Below are 19115 nucleotides of genomic sequence, written 5' to 3' on the forward strand. Positions count from 1 at the left end.
GAGGCTGGAGCACCCAGGCTGGGCAGGCCGGAGCCTCCGGCTGGGAGGCCGGCTGTGGACTCAGCACCGGGCTTCTGCACAAGGTCACAGAAGTCTGGCTATGTTAACTCTTCCCTGGCTTCTGTTTGGACCCAACTCCATTGCCATCCAGGTGCTTAATAAGCATATGCTTGTTGTCCTATTGACATTTGGGGATGAACCTGAAACCCCAAGGGCCTTGGAGTGTTTATTCTCTGTGCCTGTCCTGATTCTCCCAAACCAGGAGCCCAGAGCACAGAGCCCAGCGTGGTTCTTGGCACATAGTAGGCACTCAGATACTGACTGCACTGACGTATGACCCCAGGGAGCAAAACTGGTCTAGTAACACACTGCTGGCCTCTCTCTTAGACTTCCCTCCCGCTAAAAAGTGCCCAGAAGCTTCTCAGGAAGGGCTCGCCAGCCTGGATGTACCAGGCACTCAGTGGGTGGCTCCAGCCCCTGCCTCCTGTCATCAGCGTAAATGCATTCATCTCTACAATATGACAAATTTCATATCCTCCCATTCTCTTTCTTGCATTATTGATGGGCTGTACACTTTTCAAAAATCAATTAGATCGGGGCGTGGAGCTGGAGTTAAAAGAAGCCTTTAAAAGTCTGCACCTCTTGTTTATGCTGTTTTGAATAGGAACAGATAAAGCTTTCCCTCTGATTTGAATAAGTGAAGCCCAGGGCTGGGTTGGCTGTGATTGGCCAGGACAAGGAAAATGTGGTTAAGATGCAAACACAAGCAAATATAAGACAGTGTCTGTGCAGCCATTGCTAAGCCGACGCTGCAGGACCTGGAGCCTCCCACTTTGGGGTGGCTCTTCCATCCCACCGCTGCTTCCTCACCAGCGCAGTGGGAAGACCAGTGGGAGAGGAGACAAGGTAAGGCTGGTTTGGTTTTTGAGTGCTACTCTGCCAAACAAGAAAGAAAGGGAAGGGAGAGGAGGTTGAAATTTCCCAGTTTTGTCGTCTTAGATGAAGCTTTTAAAGGGTTGAACTAAGAGTTGTGACTAGTTTTGCCAACTTGCTGCTGAGAAGTCAAGGGCGTTTTTAGAGGCCACTGAACAGAAAAGGGCACATCTTCAAAAGCTGGGAAAGATGGAGAAGACCCCTTTCACCTATCTCAGAAAGACGGTGTGGGACAAGACAGAAGTTAAAACCAGCTTCCTCTGCTTGGGGGTCTCTTCCTAAGGGTATCTCGGTAAGAATTAGGGAACACTGGCTTTGAACCTGGGGATTCCCCAGGAGTTTCTGCAGTCACCTCAAAGGGTGCTGAATTAATAGTAGGACTTGGGGAGGAGAGGGGGAGAGACTGAGCTTGGGGACTTTGATGTCATGGATGGAAGTACATTTTCTGGGGGTTCCGGTATGGCAGGAAGTCCCTTCTTTGAGCATGTCCTCTCCTGCATTTGGGGAAGCCTGGCCCAGGGAGCCTTTTCCTGCCTGGAGAGGTCCTGCTGGGAAACGGGCCTGCTTTCGCCCTGAGACTGCCAGTCGGCGTGGCTTTTACTGGGTGGACACTGCTCTGTGTCCAAGAAAGGAATTTATTGGCCCTTGTCCCCTTCCCTTAGTTGGGTCACGGCATTTGCCTTTAGTGACTGAAATCTAGGGTCTGAAGAAAACCTGAATAAATATTTCCCGGCAGTTCTTAGCAGCACAGGGTGAGGCCGCGCAAGTTATCCAATGAAATCCCCAAACATCGGCTGCTCCACGCCATCGCTCTGCTGTAGTCCTGCGACAGCAGGAGACAAAGGCAGCTTGTTTCTTGTGTTTTTGCCAAAGGCCGTACTAGATAATGGCCCATATTCGCCGACCCTGGCTTCTTCCAGGGAGGCTCAAGGAAAAAGTGACAGACAGGCTCCTCTGAATGAGTGCAACATGCTTCCAAATAGCAACTCTCCGTCCAGTCCTTTCTGGGTGGGTTTTTATCATATGTAAATCCGTCAAGCCCTTCCTTTTTCCTTTGCCTCTTAGGAGCTTCCATCAGTTAGGCGTATGATCGTCAGATTGCAAGCTCCTTGAGAGCAAGAACCAAGCAGGCATTGCAGTTCTATAAAGCCCCTGGGTGACCATGGACGGGTGTAGGTGCTTGATAACCCTAGACACGCCTTGAATAGAAACCCGCATGGACTTCTCTCCACCGCTTCTTCCCTCCCTCTCCCCACCCTGCTTTGTGGGTGCCACGGCTCAGCTGGCTTCTTGGGGTCTGTGGGAGTTGGGGGGGGCGAGGAGGGCATCTGCCCACAGGCGGACCAGGCCATGCCACCTTCCCCTACCGGTACCCAGCCTGGCCCTGCCGTGTACTTTCCCTTTTCTTCTGTGAGGCATAGGGAATATATTAGTCATGTGACAAAAGCAGGACTGATAACTTGAGTTTTAGGATAGTTTACTTTAAAAAATCTGGAAAGTAAAAGCCCAAAGAGAAAGTCCAAGAGTTGCCTGTGGAGCGGACCTGGCGCGCAGGGGATCCGGGAAGAGTCAAAGGGAAAGCGAGTGGGAGAAGTTTCCAACCCCGTTTGGAAATATTTATTCCCACATAAGCTTTGCTCTCCATTTGTCGCTGAATTTAAATGAGTTTAGGAAGGGTAGTGGCACATCAAAGTGACTAAAAGCCCAGGCTTTAGGATCAGATACGGATTTCATTCTAGTGCGTGACCTTGGGCAAATTATTTAACCTCTCTGAACCTCAATTTTCCTATGACATCTGATAAAGAAAATATACTCCGCTTATGAGAATTAACTGAGAAAGTGGATCAATGGAGGACCTAACATGTTTACCACCCCTTCAGTAGATAACCGTGGCTGTTACCAGAGCTCTTAACAAGGGAAGTGGCAAGTGGGAAGCAGAACTTCCCTGGAGATCCCTGGGCCATCCAGGCTTATGATGTGAACTTGAACAAGTCATTTCCCCCATTGCTGAAATAGTGCAGGGATGCACCACAAGGACGTGGCAGGATGGCTGACAAGAGATTGGGAAGTGACTTAGGAGAAAAGCTGGACGAATGCCTGCTCCGAGAGGCATCACCCTAGCTGGCTCTGTGATGTTTCAGTTCCTGGAAGACAAGCACCATGTCTCTGAGCAGCGCCTTCAGGGCTGTGGGCAACGACCCTGGGATCATCACCTGGAGAATAGAGGTGAGCTGGGCTGGAGGCACACCCTCCTCACCACTGGATCTGGGGGGCGGAGTCTGTTGCCCAGTCGGCTGGGGTGACAGCCCTCCTGCCAGCCTAGTCTGCTGCCTGGGGTTCCGGAACAGTGAGAGGCAACATCAAAGTGCATGTGTTCCTATCCTTGACCCCTCCTGGGGGTTCAAAGCAGGTGGGTGGCAGGTGGAGGAAATGCTCCTAGCCCTGGAGTGCAGGGCTCTAAGCAAAAATAAGCTTGTCCTTTATCCAGCCATCTGCTCAGTGAGTCTGCACTTCCACTAAGTGCCCTGGAGAGATGGGCGGCTCCCAGGCCCACCCAGGAGCCCCGAGCCTCCTGGCTGCTTCTGTCGGAAGAATGGAATTTGTCTTCCTCAGGGCTCTGGCTCCTGCAAAGCGGTAGGGGAGGTTTGGGTGGATACTGTGCAGATTTGGGCACAGCTCATTCCCTCTGCTGGGGCTGGAGCCCCTCTGCCTGACTCCCAGCTTCAGCAATCTGCAGCTGGGAACTGCCCAGGCCTGGGAGCTCCACCTGCCAGTGTGAGACCCCTCTCCTCACCCCACCTCCCTGCTGTGAGCACCCAGAGCCCTTTCCCAGTCAATTTCAAAAGTAATAGGTACTAAAAGAGTTTCAAAAATCGTGGTATATTTAACACACATTTTACATAGAATACATGCAAGTATGACAGCCAGTTTCGCTCACTTGGAGATAGTGATGAAACTTCATATCTGAGGCCATATGAATGTCTCTGCTAGGACAAGGCATACATACAGGTGACAGATCAGGGCCCTGGCCCAGACTCCAAATACAGGACACTCGTCACGGAGCCTTGTACACCACCGGCTCTTACCCCCCCACAGCCCCACAGAATCCCAGCGTTCTGCTTTCAGACCTGGGCCAGTACTGGGTGGTCAGCAGGGGCATTGGTGTTGGGGGCACGGATGCAGCTGTTCAGCGGCAGGGTTTTACTTGATAGCGTCCCTGCGAAGGGCTGGAGGTGGTGCAGCAAGACAAGCCAAGAGGCCGTGGGGAGGAGGATGGGGTGAAGACAGGAACCCAGATTCAGACCCGGGGCCATGCCGGTGGAGCTCGGCAGAGGCCAGAGGGGTGGCCACGCTAATCCTGTGGCTGGCTGCCACACCCTGTGAGATGGGTGGGGACATCTCCCCGGGTGCCTGTGCCAAATGATGGAGAGGAGAAGGAGGCTTGTTGGAGGAGGGCGGGGCTGGTGGGGAGGGGAGGAGGGAATGCAGCCTCTACACACCCCTTGTTCTTCCAGAAAATGGAGCTGGCGCTGGTGCCCCTGAATGCCCATGGCAACTTCTATGAGGGGGACTGCTACGTCATCCTCTCGGTGAGCGCCAGCCCCCCCGCCACCCCTTTCCCACAAGCTTCTCCCCTGGGAATCAGCTCTTGAGCTCCACTGAGAGGTCTGATGATGATGCTCATCAGGCCCTGGTACCGCCTTGATTATTCCTTAATGTCAGAGAGAACAGGCCTCCAGTTTGACTAGCAAAGGCCGTTCTTAGGCCAGGGTTTTTCATTTTGCATCAGAGGGTGGGGGTGGGGCCCTCAGGCTGAACCTCTGCAGCAGCGAGCAGCCCACAGGCAGCACTCTCTCTCCTGGGCCCAGACCCCAGATTCACCCGGACTGACGTGGTGTCAGGGAGGGCCAGATAAATACAAGGCCGTCTCTGGCCTCCAAGTGCTTGTTCTCGTTGAGGAAACAGTATCCTAGGAGCGGTGCAGATGGACAGACCGGTACTGTGCCAGCTGTGTGAGGCCAGCAGAGCAGCGGCAGGGTGAGGCTGCGGACCAATGTGGGCAGATCCCCACCAGTCCCCAGTCATTTTGAGAACAATAAGTTGCCAACTTGCCCCAGATCTAGGGAGGAATTTGGGCTGCCAGAGCTTCAACCACATAGCAGGTGTGTACATGGGCCACCGCAGGGAGGGAGGGAGGCCCTGAGTCTGCCAAGGACAGGACACAAGCCACTTTATGCTGCCTCCTTCCCATGCCAGAGGGGCCAGCAGCAAAGAGGGGTGAGCTGGCCCCTGACAGGATCTCTCCGGCTGCCTCCCAGACCCGGAGAGTGGGCAGTCTCCTCTCCCAGGACATCCACTTCTGGATCGGGAAGGACTCCTCCCAGGATGAGCAGAGCTGCGCGGCCATCTATACTACACAGCTGGATGACTACCTGGGGGGCGGCCCCGTGCAGCACCGAGAGGTCCAGTACCATGAGTCCGACACCTTCCGTGGCTACTTCAAGCAGGGCATCATGTGAGTAGTTATGCACCGGGCAAGGACATAAACGGTGGCAGTTTACTAAAGAGGAAACCCAAAGGGCCAGAAGTATGTGAAGAAAGTAATAAGAGAAATGCAAATCAAAGCAGAGCTCCCACTTTGCCTATTAGAATGGCACAGATTCGAGAGCAAGTGGTGCCAGGTGTTGTCGAGGCTATGGGGAACAGGAGCCCTGTGTCCTGCGGGTGGCAGGGAGGACTGGCATGGCAGGAAGAAGTCAGTGGCCACTGAGGGAAATCCCACTCCTGGGTGTATAACTCAGAGGACTTCTTACGTACCCAGGTCTATGAGGGCACGTGAACCGGAACATTCACAGCAATATCGTTAGTGGGGGTGGGAAGCTGCAGGCGATGTACAGTGACCATGACTGGGAGACTGGACAGGAAAAATACTCCAACTCCAAGGAGTACTATGCCACAGCTGGAGGCGACGGGTTAGATGCACACCTAACATGTGGACAGATCTTCAAACACGGTGCTTAGTGAACACAGTAAGAAACAGACTTGAAATATATAACAGAATGCCAATTCTTTTTTTTTTTAAAGATTTTATTTTTCCTTTTTCTCCCCAAAGCCCCCTGTACATTGTTGTGCATTCTTAGTTGTGGGTCCTTCTAGTTGTGGCATCTGGGACGCCGCCTCGGCACGGCTTGATGAGCGGTGCCATGACTGTGCCCAGGACTCGAACCGGCGAAACCCTGGGCCACCGCAGCGGAGCACGCAAACTTAACCACTGGGCCTCGGGGCCGGCCCCAGAATGCCAATTCTGTTTTAAAAAAACACATGCACACAAAATGATAGGACACTTTGGAATGGAAATAAAAAGATCGATGTTAAACTGTTAGAATGGATGCCTACTAGGGAGAAGAATGGCAGTAGGATGTGCAGACAACAGGGAATACATAATCACTTAAAACAAGAAAGGGGTCTTGTAACGGCCAATGGGGATAATGTTCCATGAACGAAGGAACTAAATTACCTCAAAACTGTGAACTTGAGATTGAAAACAAAAAGAGGAATTCCCATGAGCTCGAGAATTCTGAGGCTGGTCCAAGGCCAGCTTCTTGCAGGTCAGCAGTCCCCACTGACTGAGGACCTGCTGGGCACAAGGCACCACACTGAGTACCAGTGAACCCGAAGACAAAGGCGCTGCCTCTGCTCCAGGGCGCCTGTCTGCGGGACGCCTGGGATGGAGGCTGGGTTGGGGTGAGCGTGGCGGGTTGGGGGGAGGGGGCGGTGTGCAGGAGAGCTGATTCCTGGAGTCGGTTGGTCTTAAGGCCCTGGGGTCGTTAAGGCTTCTGCTGCTGCCCGACTGTGCCCCTCTCCCCGTCACGCGCTGACATCCAGACAGCTCCTAGAACACAAGCGGCTCTTCCGTGCTGTGGGGACTTGTCCTGCCCATCCCCTCTGTCTAGAGCGCCAGTCCTCTGGTTGTCGGTTCCTATTCCTCTTCATATCTTAAGACTGCCCTGACGTTCTGTCAGAAAGTCTGTCACCAAGTCTGCTTCTGTGGCAGCAGTTAGATACCATCTATATTCACGTGGCTTATTTACTGTCATCACCCACCTAGGCTGAGGCTGCTTCTGTGTAATTCACAGCTGTCCCCCCAGATTCTAGCACACAGCAGGTGTTCAATAAATAACTGAGTGGCTGTTCCCTTAGCTACAAGAAGGGGGGTGTGGCCTCTGGGATGAAGCACGTGGAGACCAACACCTACGACGTGAAGCGGCTGCTACACGTGAAGGGGAAGAGGCACATTAGGGCCACCGAGGTAAGTCCTGCCCAGTCTGTCCTGGGCCAGGCCCTCTCCAGCTGGCGCCTAAGAATTCCTCCTGAACAATGTCTGCCTCTCTCATCGGCAGGTGGAAATGAGCTGGGACAGTTTTAACCGAGGTGATGTCTTCTTGCTGGACCTTGGGAAGGTCATCATCCAGTGGAACGGCCCCGAGAGCAACAGTGGGGAGCGCCTGAAGGTGTGGCTCTTTCCAGTCCTGGTGCTCCCGCCTCTCCCTCAGGCCTGGTCAGGGATGTGCACTCTCTCAGGGGCATTTCCCTTCTTCCTTCCTCGCTGACTCTTCTCTGAGATTCAAGCCGGACCCCTGCTTTTGAGTAGAATCTGTTTTAGAGACCGGCCAAGTGCGTCAGTCTGAGACTCTGCCCTGGCTCCTGAGCATCAGAATAACTCCTATGTCTGGGATCCAGGCTGCTCCTCCCGAAGCCGTCAGGCGGAACGGGGGCCCAGATGAGCTAAAAGCTTCCTTGGGCTTCTTTGACAGGCTATGCTCCTGGCAAAGGATATTCGGGACAGGGAGCGAGGGGGCCGTGCTGAAATAGGAGTGATCGAGGGAGACAAGGAGGCGGCAAGCCCGGAGCTGATGAAGGTCCTTCAGGACACCCTCGGCCGACGCTCCGTTATCAAGCCTGCGGTCCCCGATGAGATCATAGATCAGCAGCAGAAATCAAATATCATGTTGTATCAGTAAGTAGCTAAATCTGGCTGCTGGTTGGAAGGGAGAGGGTGTCCCCTAGAAAACCAAGCACTTCTGCTTGGCTCCTCATTTGGGGTGCAGGCATCCAGCTTTCTTTTAGTCTTTTTTAAGTCTTTTTAGTCTTTGTAGAAGGAGCTTGGTGCTCCCCACTCAAGGAAGCAGCTACTGTCTTTTCTTGGGGCCACTCTTCCCGGTCTCTTGGGAAGTCTCTGCCTTTACTCGGGTCTATACCTGCCCAGGGATGTGGGCGGGATAATGTCTGGGAGAGACGCACAAAAGTCTCATCTAGAGAGCAGAGTCCCTCACATTCCCATCTGCGTGCAAGCCACACCTGTCCTAAGAAGGTCAACTCCACCCAGAGCCTCCACACTAAAACAAAGCCAGGAACATTTCAAATCAGCCACAGCATGCTTTGTAGAAGAGAATGCTCAGGCCCACCTCTCCCCTTCTCCAGTGTCTCAGACTCAGCTGGGCAGCTGGCAGTCACAGAGGTAGCCACGAGGCCTCTGGTCCAGGACTTACTGAACCATGATGTAAGTAGAGCTTGAGTGGGCCTGGCTTGGGGTTGGGGGCCAGACTTGAGAGGCGGACCCTGGGGAAAGGCCTCCTTCTGGCCTCGAGCAGCAGTAACCACTTTTACCCCGACTGCGGCAGGACTGCTACATCCTGGACCAAAGTGGAACCAAGATCTACGTGTGGAAAGGAAGAGGAGCCACAAAGGTTGAGAAACAGACGGCCATGTCTAAAGCCCTGGTAGGAGCTACACCTGTGCAGTATTGTCCAGAAAGTTCTGTAACACTTCTGATGTGCTCAGAGAGCCACAGTAGGCACTTGAGCATCTAACACCGCAGTCACATACATGGACGTCAAAGTCAGACAAACAAGCTGGGATTCGAATCCAGGCTTAATACCATCTCCTGGGGTTGTTGTGAGGATTAAATAGTATTTGTAAAGCACTCAGAACAGTACCTGGCACACGCACCTGCTCAATAAAAGGTGGCTGTTCCTATTGCAGGGGACATCACATAGCAAGGTTAATGGCCCTGTCCTCAGGGAGCTTATGGTATCGTGCAGACACATGCAGATGAACCAAGCAGGATGCACTTACAGAGCAGTCAACGGGCGAAAGAACATGAGACAGTCAGTAGAGTACGTGAGCGCTGAAAGAACTGTCTAGATGATCTTGCAAAAACAATTAGTAACAATCCTAACAGGCCAATGAAAAGATGCCAAAATATCCCACTCAGTCCTTTCCTTGAGGCAGGTAACCTGGTCCCTAGACAGAAGTGAGTTAGAATTTGACTCAATCCCAGAAGGGAGCAATCCTACCAACTGGCTTCAAAGGGGTGAATCCACCAGCCAAGCAAAGAACCCAGCACACTCCGACTGACCTGCCTTTCGGGGGTGGGGGTGTCTGCAGAACTTCATCAAGATGAAGGGCTATCCCAGCAGCACCAATGTGGAGACCGTCAACGATGGCGCCGAGTCAGCCATGTTCAAGCAGCTGTTCCAGAAGTGGTCAGTGAAGGAACAGACCGTTGGCCTGGGGAAAACGTTCAGCGTTGGTAAAATCGGTAAGATTGACCCCAGATAGTCTTCTCACTGCTGGGACTCTCTAGAAGGGCAGGCATGGACGCTCTTCACTCACGGGGTTTCTCCCAACCCCTTCTCTGCAGCTAAAGTTTTCCAGGATAAATTTGATGTGACTTTGCTGCACGCCAAACCAGAGGTCGCTGCCCAGGAAAGAATGGTGGACGATGGCAACGGCAAAGTTGAGGTAAGCCCAATGACTGCACCCCAGGGCAGGTGGGCAGGCAGCACTCGCCCTCCTGGCTGCTCTGCTGGAGAGGAGGCGGCGGGTGGTTCTCTGTCTGCTTTGCTTTCCTTTTCACCTCCGGCACCTCGGGAGTATTCTCTATGAGGTGTCGAGTCTGCAGAGGTTTCCCACAATTCCTCAGGGACGTGAAAGGCAGATACTCCGTGTGCTATCAACAACTCGCCTGGCAGATACATTCAAATTATGTCTGGGCTGTGATGGGGATGCACCTGACCAGGGACGATCCAGTTCTCGGGATTCAAATCATGCAAATGTGCCAAGCCCTCACCATCCGGAAGGAAGAGCCGGCGGGGGAGGGGCACTTTGAGTAGATAGTAGTGCCTTATCCGTCTGGATTTACTGTTAAGCACGGCCCGGTTCCCTTCAGGTAGTTGTCTCTTCAAACATGACCCCCATCCCTGGGTTATCGTGTCTCCTTCTATGGCCAGGTCTGGAGAATTGAAAACCTGGAGCTGGTCCCCGTGGAGCATCAGTGGTATGGCTTCTTTTATGGGGGAGACTGCTACCTGGTTCTCTATACGTATGAGGTGAGCGGGAAGCCACACTACATCTTGTACATCTGGCAGGTAGGCCTGGGGTAGGCTCTCAGCTTTGGGGCTTGATGCCTCCTCTGGCCACTGAGTGGGGTTGGGGGCAGCAGGGGCCTATCTCTCCCCTCTCACCACCGCAGGGCCGCCACGCCTCACAGGATGAGCTGGCAGCCTCGGCATACCAGGCGGTGGAGCTGGACCAGCAGTTTGATGGGGCCCCTGTGCAGGTCCGGGTTGCCATGGGGAAGGAGCCCCGCCACTTCATGGCCATCTTCAAAGGGAAGCTGGTTATCTTTGAGGTGAGAACCCTCAGATAAAGTCACACCATGAGCAGGAACGCTCAGAACCAACAAGTGCGCGGGGGGCTACGGGAGAGGAGAGGAGGGGCAGGGAGCAGGGCTCAGGGTAGACATAGACAAGAAGGTGGTCAGTCTCTTTAAGACACTCAAGTGAACCCCACTGCCTGAATAATGTTCAAGGTCTTTCCTAAGCTGACCCACGTTACCTGTGCAGGTGCGTTAGTTACTCTGGGCTCCCTAACCTACACACGCCACTCAGTCAGGTGGGTCTCCTCACTAGACCTCACGTGTGCCTTAACAGGCCCCATCCACCCTCCCCCCCAAGTGTGCCCCTTCAAATTCAAGTCCCACATCTTCCATGAAGCCCTGGCTGAAGCACTTCCAGGAATGTGTAATGTCGCACGCTTGATAGCACACAAGCCTGTGGTTAAGTCCTAGTCTTATCACTTATGAGCCAGGTTTCTAAGCCTCAGTCTCCCCATCTGTACCGTGGGATGATAACACCTGCTTCACAGAGTTGTCAAGAGGATCAGTGAGGGGGCCGGCCCATGGCCAAGTGGTTAAGTTTGCGTGTTCTGCTTTGGCTGCCCAGGGTTTCACCGGTTCGGATCCTGGGCACGGACATGGCATTGCTCATCAAGCCATGTTGAGGCGGCGTCCCAGATGCCACAACTAGAAGGACCCACAACTAAAAATATACAACTGTGTATCAGGGGGCTTTGGGAGAAAAAGGAAAAGTTTTTAAAATTTAAAAAAAGAGGATCAATGAAATGATGTAGGTAATAGAGCGTGGCATATAATAAAGGTCTCAGAATGAAAGAGAATATTATTGGTACTGTAACCCCAGCTCACCCCAACCTCTCCCAGCTAGCCTAGAAGCTCTTCAGGGGCAAAGATGGTATCAAATACATCCACGTTCTCCACGAGGGCTAGCCCAGTCTCTGCTCACATGGTGCTCCTTAGAACCACACTCTGCTTTCCTCCTTCCCTCTAGGGCGGGACTTCCAGGAAGGGAAATGCCGAACCTGATCCTCCAGTGAGGCTCTTCCAGATTCAAGGAAATGACAAATCTAACGCCAAAGCAGTGGAGGTTCCAGCCTTCACCTCCTCCCTAAACTCCAATGATGTCTTTCTGCTGCGGACCCAGGCAGAGCACTACCTGTGGTTTGGCAAGGTAGGATGTCTGGGCCCAGTGGTCACACCAGCCCCGGGGAGCCAGCCCTGTGCCTGCCCCCCTCAGCAAAGGCAAAGGAACTGGAGAGCAGGCTGGAGCAGTCCTCAAAAAGAGGAGCCTTCCTCCAAAGGCTCTACAAAAGGACTGCCAGCATTCCCCACAATTAGGCCTCCAATTAGAAATTCACCGACAGCACCGCTCAAACCCAGGAGACACTCTATATGCTTCTGCATGGACAGAGGCAGAATAAGCTGATCTTTCCACACCAGTCTGGCAGATTGTAAATCATATCTGAACAAAAACACTAAAAATGTGATCTTTGTCAATTCAGATTGCATCTGCATTAAAAAGCACTAAAACTAAAATTGTTTTACAAAAGAGAATGGAACAGGAAAAGATGCTCAACATCATTAATCATTAGGGAAATGCAAATGAAAACCACAATGAGGTACCACACTACACACCTATTAGAATGGCTAAAAAAAATTGATAATATCAAGTGTAGACAAGGATGCAGAGCAACAGGAACTTTCACACATTGCTGGTGGGAATGCAAATATGACCTTTGGAAAACAATTTGACAGTTTCTTATAAAACATACACTTACCATATGATCCAGCAGTCCCACCCCTGGGTATTTACTCAAGTGAAATAAAAAACTATCTTCACACAAAAACCTGTACACGAATGTTTATAGCACCTTTATTCACAATCTCCAAAAGCTGGAAGCAACTCAACTGGAGAAAGGAGAAACAGTGGTACATCCATACAGTGGAATACTACTCAGCAACACAAAGGAACAGACACTCACAACAACAAGGGTGAATCTCAAATGCATTATGCTATGTGACAGAAGGCAGACTCAAAGGCTACAGAGTGTATGATGCCACTTATGACATTCTGGAAAAGGCAAAACTATCGTGATGGAGAACAGACCAGTGGTTGCCAAAGGTTAGGGACTCGGGAGGGCTTAACCACAAAGGGGCAGCCCAGGGGAATCTGTCGGTGGGTTGAGGCAACTATTCTATATCTTTGTTGTGGTGGTGGTGACATGATTCCATGCATTTGTCAAGACTCATAGAACTGTGTGACAAAAAGAATGAATTATCCTTTACGTAATTTTAAAAATGAATTTAAGTTTTTCTTCTTAAAAAAAAAATCAACAGTAGGTGCTAAAATTCCAACTGAAGCCAAAACAAAGGTGACTCTTGTCAGCATCCGCTGTGGGTTTCAGAGTCTAGTCCTGTCCTTTGCCACCACACCGTGTCTCCCCCACTTCCCAGCACTAGAACAAACTTATGCATCTGCTCGTCCTGAGGTACTGTGGCTTGGTAGCTGATCCTGGCTACACTGAGCTATTAGTCTCAGAAGCTTTCTTTCCCACATCACTGTGCCCGTGTGTGACTAACATCTGTGCTCTCCTCACCCACTCTCAGGGGTCGAGTGGGGACGAGCGGGCGGTGGCGAAGGAGCTGGCTGGGCTTCTCTGTGACGGCACTGAGAACACTGTGGCCGAGGGCCAGGAGCCTGCTGAGTTCTGGGACCTGCTGGGAGGGAAAACTCCCTATGCCAATGACAAAAGGTACGGGATCACAGCATCCCCTCCTCCGGGCGCCCCCTGCCTCCCACGCCTGTGAACTGCACAGGATTTCTAAGCAGCTCAGTTCCTCTAAATGAACTCTATTGCAGACTACAGCAGGAAATCCTAGATGTCCAGTCCCGTCTCTTTGAATGCTCCAATAAGACTGGCCGGTTCATTGTCACTGAGATCACAGACTTCACCCAGGATGACCTGAACCCCGGTGATGTGATGCTCCTGGATACCTGGGACCAGGTAAGACATAGCCAGGGAGCTTGGAACAAATGACAAAGATCCCCGTAGTCTAGGCTATTTTTTGTGTAGTACCTCCACCCCAGAATAACGCCGGGGTAGCTCTGGACCATCTCTAGTCAGTTGTGACCAAAGGAAGAGCCTGCTTTTCACTAGGGTTGGAGAGAAAAGAATGTTGTTTAAAACGCACCATCCTGGGAATTTTCCCACCTTGCTTTGGGAAAACCAGGCCCTCCTCTCATCATACACCTCTTTCTCTCAGGATGGATAGCAGCAGGCTCCACACCCAGAGACATGGGCCTGATAGGGAACAGGGAACAAAGGGGTGTGGAAGGGCTATCTTCAAGGCAACCTCCTCCACACCCCATTTTCTTCAGTTTGGCTCAGCAAATACACTCGGCACCTCCTCCTCCTCCATGCTAGTCACTGCTAGGTGTGTTGTCACCAAGGTGAAGGGCCTGCAGTCAGAGTTTACAGGCCGACGTAGGCACTGGACATAGAAACATCATTTTATCATGATGGAGGTATATACAAGGTGCCATGGGAGCACAAATTAGGGGCACTCAACACAGTTTAGGGGCTCAGAGAAGACCTCCTGGAGGAGATGGTTCCCAGGCTGAATCTCAAAGGAGGGGTAGGCATTACTCAGGTAAAGGGGGCACTCCGGGCAAAGGAGACAGCACTAATGTGAAAGTGAGGCATGAAATATTATAGGACACGGGGCACTGCAAGACATAGCATTATTGCGTAAGGAGAGCCAAGGAGCTAGAGATGAAGTTGAAGAAGTAGGCATGCGCCTGACCCACCATGTCAAGAGGTTTGAAATTTATCCTTGAAAACTACTGAAATTTAGGCAGGTGAGTGACATGATCAGACTGCGCTTTAGACAGATCACTCCAGCAACTGTAGGAGAGGAGGGATGGAGGGATGGGCGTGAGAAAAACGAAAAGTGTACACTGGGAGGGCAGTCAGGAGACTATTGTCATAGCGAGAGCTGCTGCGGGTCCGCACAGGAGCAGTGGAGGAGGGGTGAAGCGCTGGTGTCAGATTTGACAGATGCATAGGAGGTAAGGTGGCCAGCCTTGTGACCCAGTAGACATGGGGATGTCTAGGATGACTCCCAGGTTACTGCCCTAGGTGACTGGGTGGGTGCCACTCGCCAATAATGGAGACACAGATACAAGTTTAGAGAGGAAGAGCTACTTTTGGGGGTGTTCTATTTGAGGTGTTTGGAGACAACCAAGAGCGGGTGTTTTGCGAGAAGCTGGATTCAGGAAGCTGAAGTTCAGAGGGAGAGCTCAGGACTCGAGATGGAGATTTGGGACATAGATGTGGCAATTAAAATCACAAATCAAGCTGATTCTGGGAAATCCTTTCTCTGCTGAGGCTGTGAATTGCTGAGGGCAGCGCATAAGATCTGGCACTTAGTCCTTGGTATGGGCACGTTAACACATATGCAATCCCTACCCCAACAGGTGTTCTTGTGGATTGGGGCTGAGGCCAACGCCACAGAGAAGGAGAGAGCCCTTGCCACAGCCCAGGAGTACCTGAGCACTCACCCCAGCGGCCGAGACGCCGACACGCCAATCCTGATCATTAAACAGGGCTTCGAGCCTCCCATCTTCACAGGCTGGTTCTTGGCCTGGGACTCTCACATTTGGAGCGTAAGAACAGGGAGAATGGGAAGACATTTGTCCTGCCAGGGGGCTCAGCATTAACAGCATGGTGGGAAGGTGGGGTACCCTCGGGCCGAGTAAATCTGTATCTGACTCCCTCTCCTGCTGTTTACTTTTCTTTCTTTCCCACCCACGACAGCACTGAGTCCAGTTAGAGAACTCACAGCTTGTCCCAGGAATAGGCAGTGTGTGGAAGTAATAAACAGTGTATGAAGTATACCCACACATACGATCTTTTTGAGCTGTACAACCATCCTGACAGCTAGGGCAGACACTGTGTCCCGTGTTATAGATGAGGAAGCTTAGAGGAGAAGTTATTTGTCTAAAGCCACAATTAACCAGTATGAAGAAGCCAGGTCTTCTGACTCCTATCAACTGCTCTGTCTTATATCTCATATGGAGGATTGAGGGGACGCCAGCAATGAATGCAGGTCATGTTGTAGTACCTTCCAACCCTGCATGGACCCTGAAGGGGGGAACTTTCATTTTTGTTTATCCATGAAATGTCTTCTCTGGCTTTTTTGCTTTTCCCAAAAGTACAGACACTGCTTGAGATGCCCCTCCCCTATGAGCAGCACCTCATCCTGTGTCTTCCATCTCTTCTCTCCAGGCAGGGAAATCATATGAACAGTTAAAGGAAGAGCTGGGAGACGCCGCTGCCATCACGAGAATCACTGCTGTGAGCTCGCTTTGCTCTTGGAGAAGCAGGTCACATGGGCAGCCAGAGTCAGAGGGAAACAGCAAATGTTACAGGCGCCACATGGGCGAAACCCCTCACGTCCTTCTCAGATCACTCTAGGGGTCTACTTTGATATAAAGATTGCTCTAATCAATAGAAAAGCAGGTTTTAGAGCCAAGTTCCTTATTTTACTGCCTTCCAGAATTTAGAAGAGACTTGCTGTTTAAAAAATAATAACAAAAACTAGTTTTATTATTCAACTCTGTCATTCAGGGCAGACTAAATTGACTGGCAGTATTTTTCAGAAATAACAACCCAAATGATCCGTTTATCAGTTTCTGACAGTGGATCCACAGAGACTCAGGCCGTTACCATGATTTTAGTGGCTGAGAGCGTCCAACAGCTCTTTAACGTAAGGACACGTGCATGGCACCGGGTGTCCAACCACGCGGCAGCCTTGCCTTCGTGCTCTGCAAACTCAGGATTCCAAAGCAAATGGCGATGTAGCATCTCTAAAATGTATTTAACAAAAATAGGACTTCAATTTGAAGTCATTTAAAGGCTGGAAATGTAGATCCTAAGTAAAAGTGCCCAGAGAAGAGATGTGCTCACAAGATTTAAAGGAGATTTAAGCACAGCATTTATGCCAAACTAGCTATATGGGATTTACCATATAGCTGAATCAGCTTTCCCAAGAAAGACCCCAGAATATGAATATTTTAGATTCCCAGATGATTCGGACATGCAGCCAGGTTTGTGGACCACTGTCCTAAAAGATGATTACAAAGGGTGAAGTGGTATAAACCAAAATGTTAAATATCATACACAGAGAACTTCAAATGTGCAGATTGCAGGCCTTTACCCTGCGTCTACATTCTTACCTTATCTTACCTAGGACATGAGGAACGCAACCTTCTCCCTGAATTCTGAGCCAAAATATTACCCTATAGAAGTTCTGTTGAAAAATCAGAATCAGGAGCTGCCTGAGGATGTGAACCCTGCCAAAAAGGAGGTGAGTGGCTGAAGGAACTGTGTCTGACATCAGTGGAGCTCTCCTTGAGTAAAGCATCGTCTCCGTAGATAGCCTAGGACAGTTCTGGCTCATTGCAGGCAGTCCACAGACATTTGAGCCACCCGGTAGCTCAAGTCAAAAACCTAGGGCTCCCTCTTGATTCTTTTTTCTCACCTCCCACATCAATCCATCTGCTAGTCTCTGTCCACTCCTCTCCATCTCTCTGCTGCCAGTCTGGTCCAGCCATCATGGACTATACCCCTGTCCCTACAGTCTGTTCCCCACATAACAGCCAACGGGCTTTTAAAACAAAGGACACTGTTCCATCTAAAACCCCTCGACTGGCTTTCCACTGCACGTAGAAAGCAGTCCAAAGTCCTTCCCAGGGCTCCAAGGCCCTCCACAATCTGCCCTGCCCACCTCTCTGATTCCATCTCACCTACCACTATCCTCTTCACTCACCACCCTGTAGCCAGTGGCTGCTCTTCTGTCCTCAAATACGCTCACTACAGCCTTTGAGCCTTACACTTGCTATTGCTCCTGCCTGAAAAATCACTCTCCTTCTAGATCATCAGAGCCAGCTCCTTCTCATTACGGAGGTCTCAGCTTCAATGTCACCTCCCAAGGAAGGCCTCCCTTGACCACCATACCTGACACTGTCTCCCTCAGCCCCTCCAGGCCCTTTATGCTGTTCATTGCCTATCTCCCCCTCTAGTGATATCCTTAAGAGCAAGGACCTTGTCTGTCTTGTCTTGTTCACCACGATATTCTCAGCTTTTCAGCACCTTAAACAGTGCCTGGCAGATAGTAGGCACTCCTTAAGTTTTGGCTGAATGAATTAACATATTCATATTGAATGAATGAATGAGTTTTCCCCTTGAAGGATTTGATTTGGGAAGGATCTCTGGATTCTCCACAGTGTTTTATCTAACCAACTCTTAAGTTTCTGGACTACAACTTTCTTGAAAACAGAGGCCATATCATAATAATTTCACTTGGATAGAAAATATTCATTAAGCATCAACAATTAAATGTTAGAATTTTATGCTCTCAACAAGATCCACCTGATCTTGCATTTGAACATGCCTGGATAAAAACAGCAGATAAGGGCTTAAAGCAAGGAAGACCGTCACTTGATTCAGTTCTCCATTCAGCCAAAAGCTAATGTGTAGAATTCATTCACAATATATAACTCATTTCTTGTCCTTCTGGCAAGAAACTGGTGCCAGGTGGGACCGTGAGAAAAGTGAATCTCGTCAGTCCTTCCACAGGCCAAGATGGGACTCCACAACCTGAAGAACCCTACAATGAATAATTTAAGTCTACTTTACTTTCTGAAAAACTCACCCTACTTCCCCATTCTAGGACCCACCTAGAACTCTCTCTTGGCTCCACTCTTCCCACCACTGTTGGCATTGACGGGTGCCATGGCTTCCTTCTAACTAGAAACTTTGTTTTCTCTCCTAGAATTACCTCTCTGAACAGGACTTTGTTTCTGTGTTTGGCATCACAAGAGGGCAATTTGCTGCTCTGCCTGGCTGGAAACAGCTCCAAATGAAGAAAGAAAAGGGGCTTTTCTAAGATAAGAAAGCATATGCCTATTGAAAGACCACAGGAGAGAGCAGATAGTGCCAATATACAGAAAGAATTTATCTACCAGTTTTTGCCTAACATCTAGCTACTTAATTTAGATACAGTATGGTCTGCAAACCACAGCATGTTCTCCATTTTCTCATCCCTGCCTTCCTTAGTTGTTATACACCTAAAATGTTAACCACCTACTTCTTGATCTTTGAGGCCTTCTGGCTAAAGCCTCAGCAAAAAACACTAAAACTGCATGAATCTTGAGAAGTCAAAACTAAGAGAACAAAAAAAAGTTTAAAGTGTTTAATATTGGGGCAAAGACCTAAGTTGTTTTAGATTTTAAGATCGGTATTCCCAAAACCTATTTAACTCACACATCATTGAAGTTATTCACATATGTACCCTAAAGTCAAAATCCAAATGCCCACATCTGTATGTGCCAGAGGTTTTTAACTTTTCAAATACAGATACCTGTATGAGCAAACGAGAGGAGTTCGTTTCAGTGCTTTGGGCTTCCGTTATGGTAATTATT

General features: G+C 50.4%; 1 protein-coding gene across 1 annotated transcript; it reads left to right on the forward strand.

Annotated features, from left to right (window-relative positions):
- Window positions 1-13: 13 nt before the first annotated feature.
- Window positions 14-19067, forward strand: AVIL (advillin). Its single transcript, XM_046644700.1, has 20 exons — window positions 14-906; window positions 3075-3159; window positions 4449-4523; window positions 5253-5449; window positions 7135-7243; window positions 7335-7445; window positions 7749-7951; window positions 8416-8494; window positions 8616-8714; window positions 9382-9535; window positions 9638-9738; window positions 10227-10364; window positions 10469-10627; window positions 11622-11801; window positions 13238-13383; window positions 13491-13635; window positions 15108-15296; window positions 15919-15987; window positions 16883-16999; window positions 18467-19067. The coding sequence occupies exons 2-20, from the start codon at window positions 3094-3096 to the stop codon at window positions 18578-18580; spliced, it is 2451 nt and encodes an 816-aa protein (XP_046500656.1). The 5' UTR covers window positions 14-906; window positions 3075-3093; the 3' UTR covers window positions 18581-19067.
- Window positions 19068-19115: the final 48 nt, after the last annotated feature.

Source organism: Equus quagga, chromosome 1 (genome assembly GCF_021613505.1).
Source record: "Equus quagga isolate Etosha38 chromosome 1, UCLA_HA_Equagga_1.0, whole genome shotgun sequence".
NCBI lineage: Eukaryota > Metazoa > Chordata > Mammalia > Perissodactyla > Equidae > Equus > Equus quagga.

What these genes read in the sequence shown, in the direction of transcription:
- AVIL (XM_046644700.1), top strand. Translation starts at nt 3,094, where the DNA reads ATGTCTCTGAGCAGCGCCTTCAGGGCTGTGGGCAACGACCCTGGGATC. An exon ending in TACTTCAAGCAGGGCATCAT is followed by an intron (nt 5,450 to 7,134) that starts GTGAGTAGTTAT and finishes CTGTTCCCTTAG; the next exon opens with CTACAAGAAGGGGGGTGTGG. An exon ending in ACAGTGGGGAGCGCCTGAAG is followed by an intron (nt 7,446 to 7,748) that starts GTGTGGCTCTTT and finishes CTTCTTTGACAG; the next exon opens with GCTATGCTCCTGGCAAAGGA.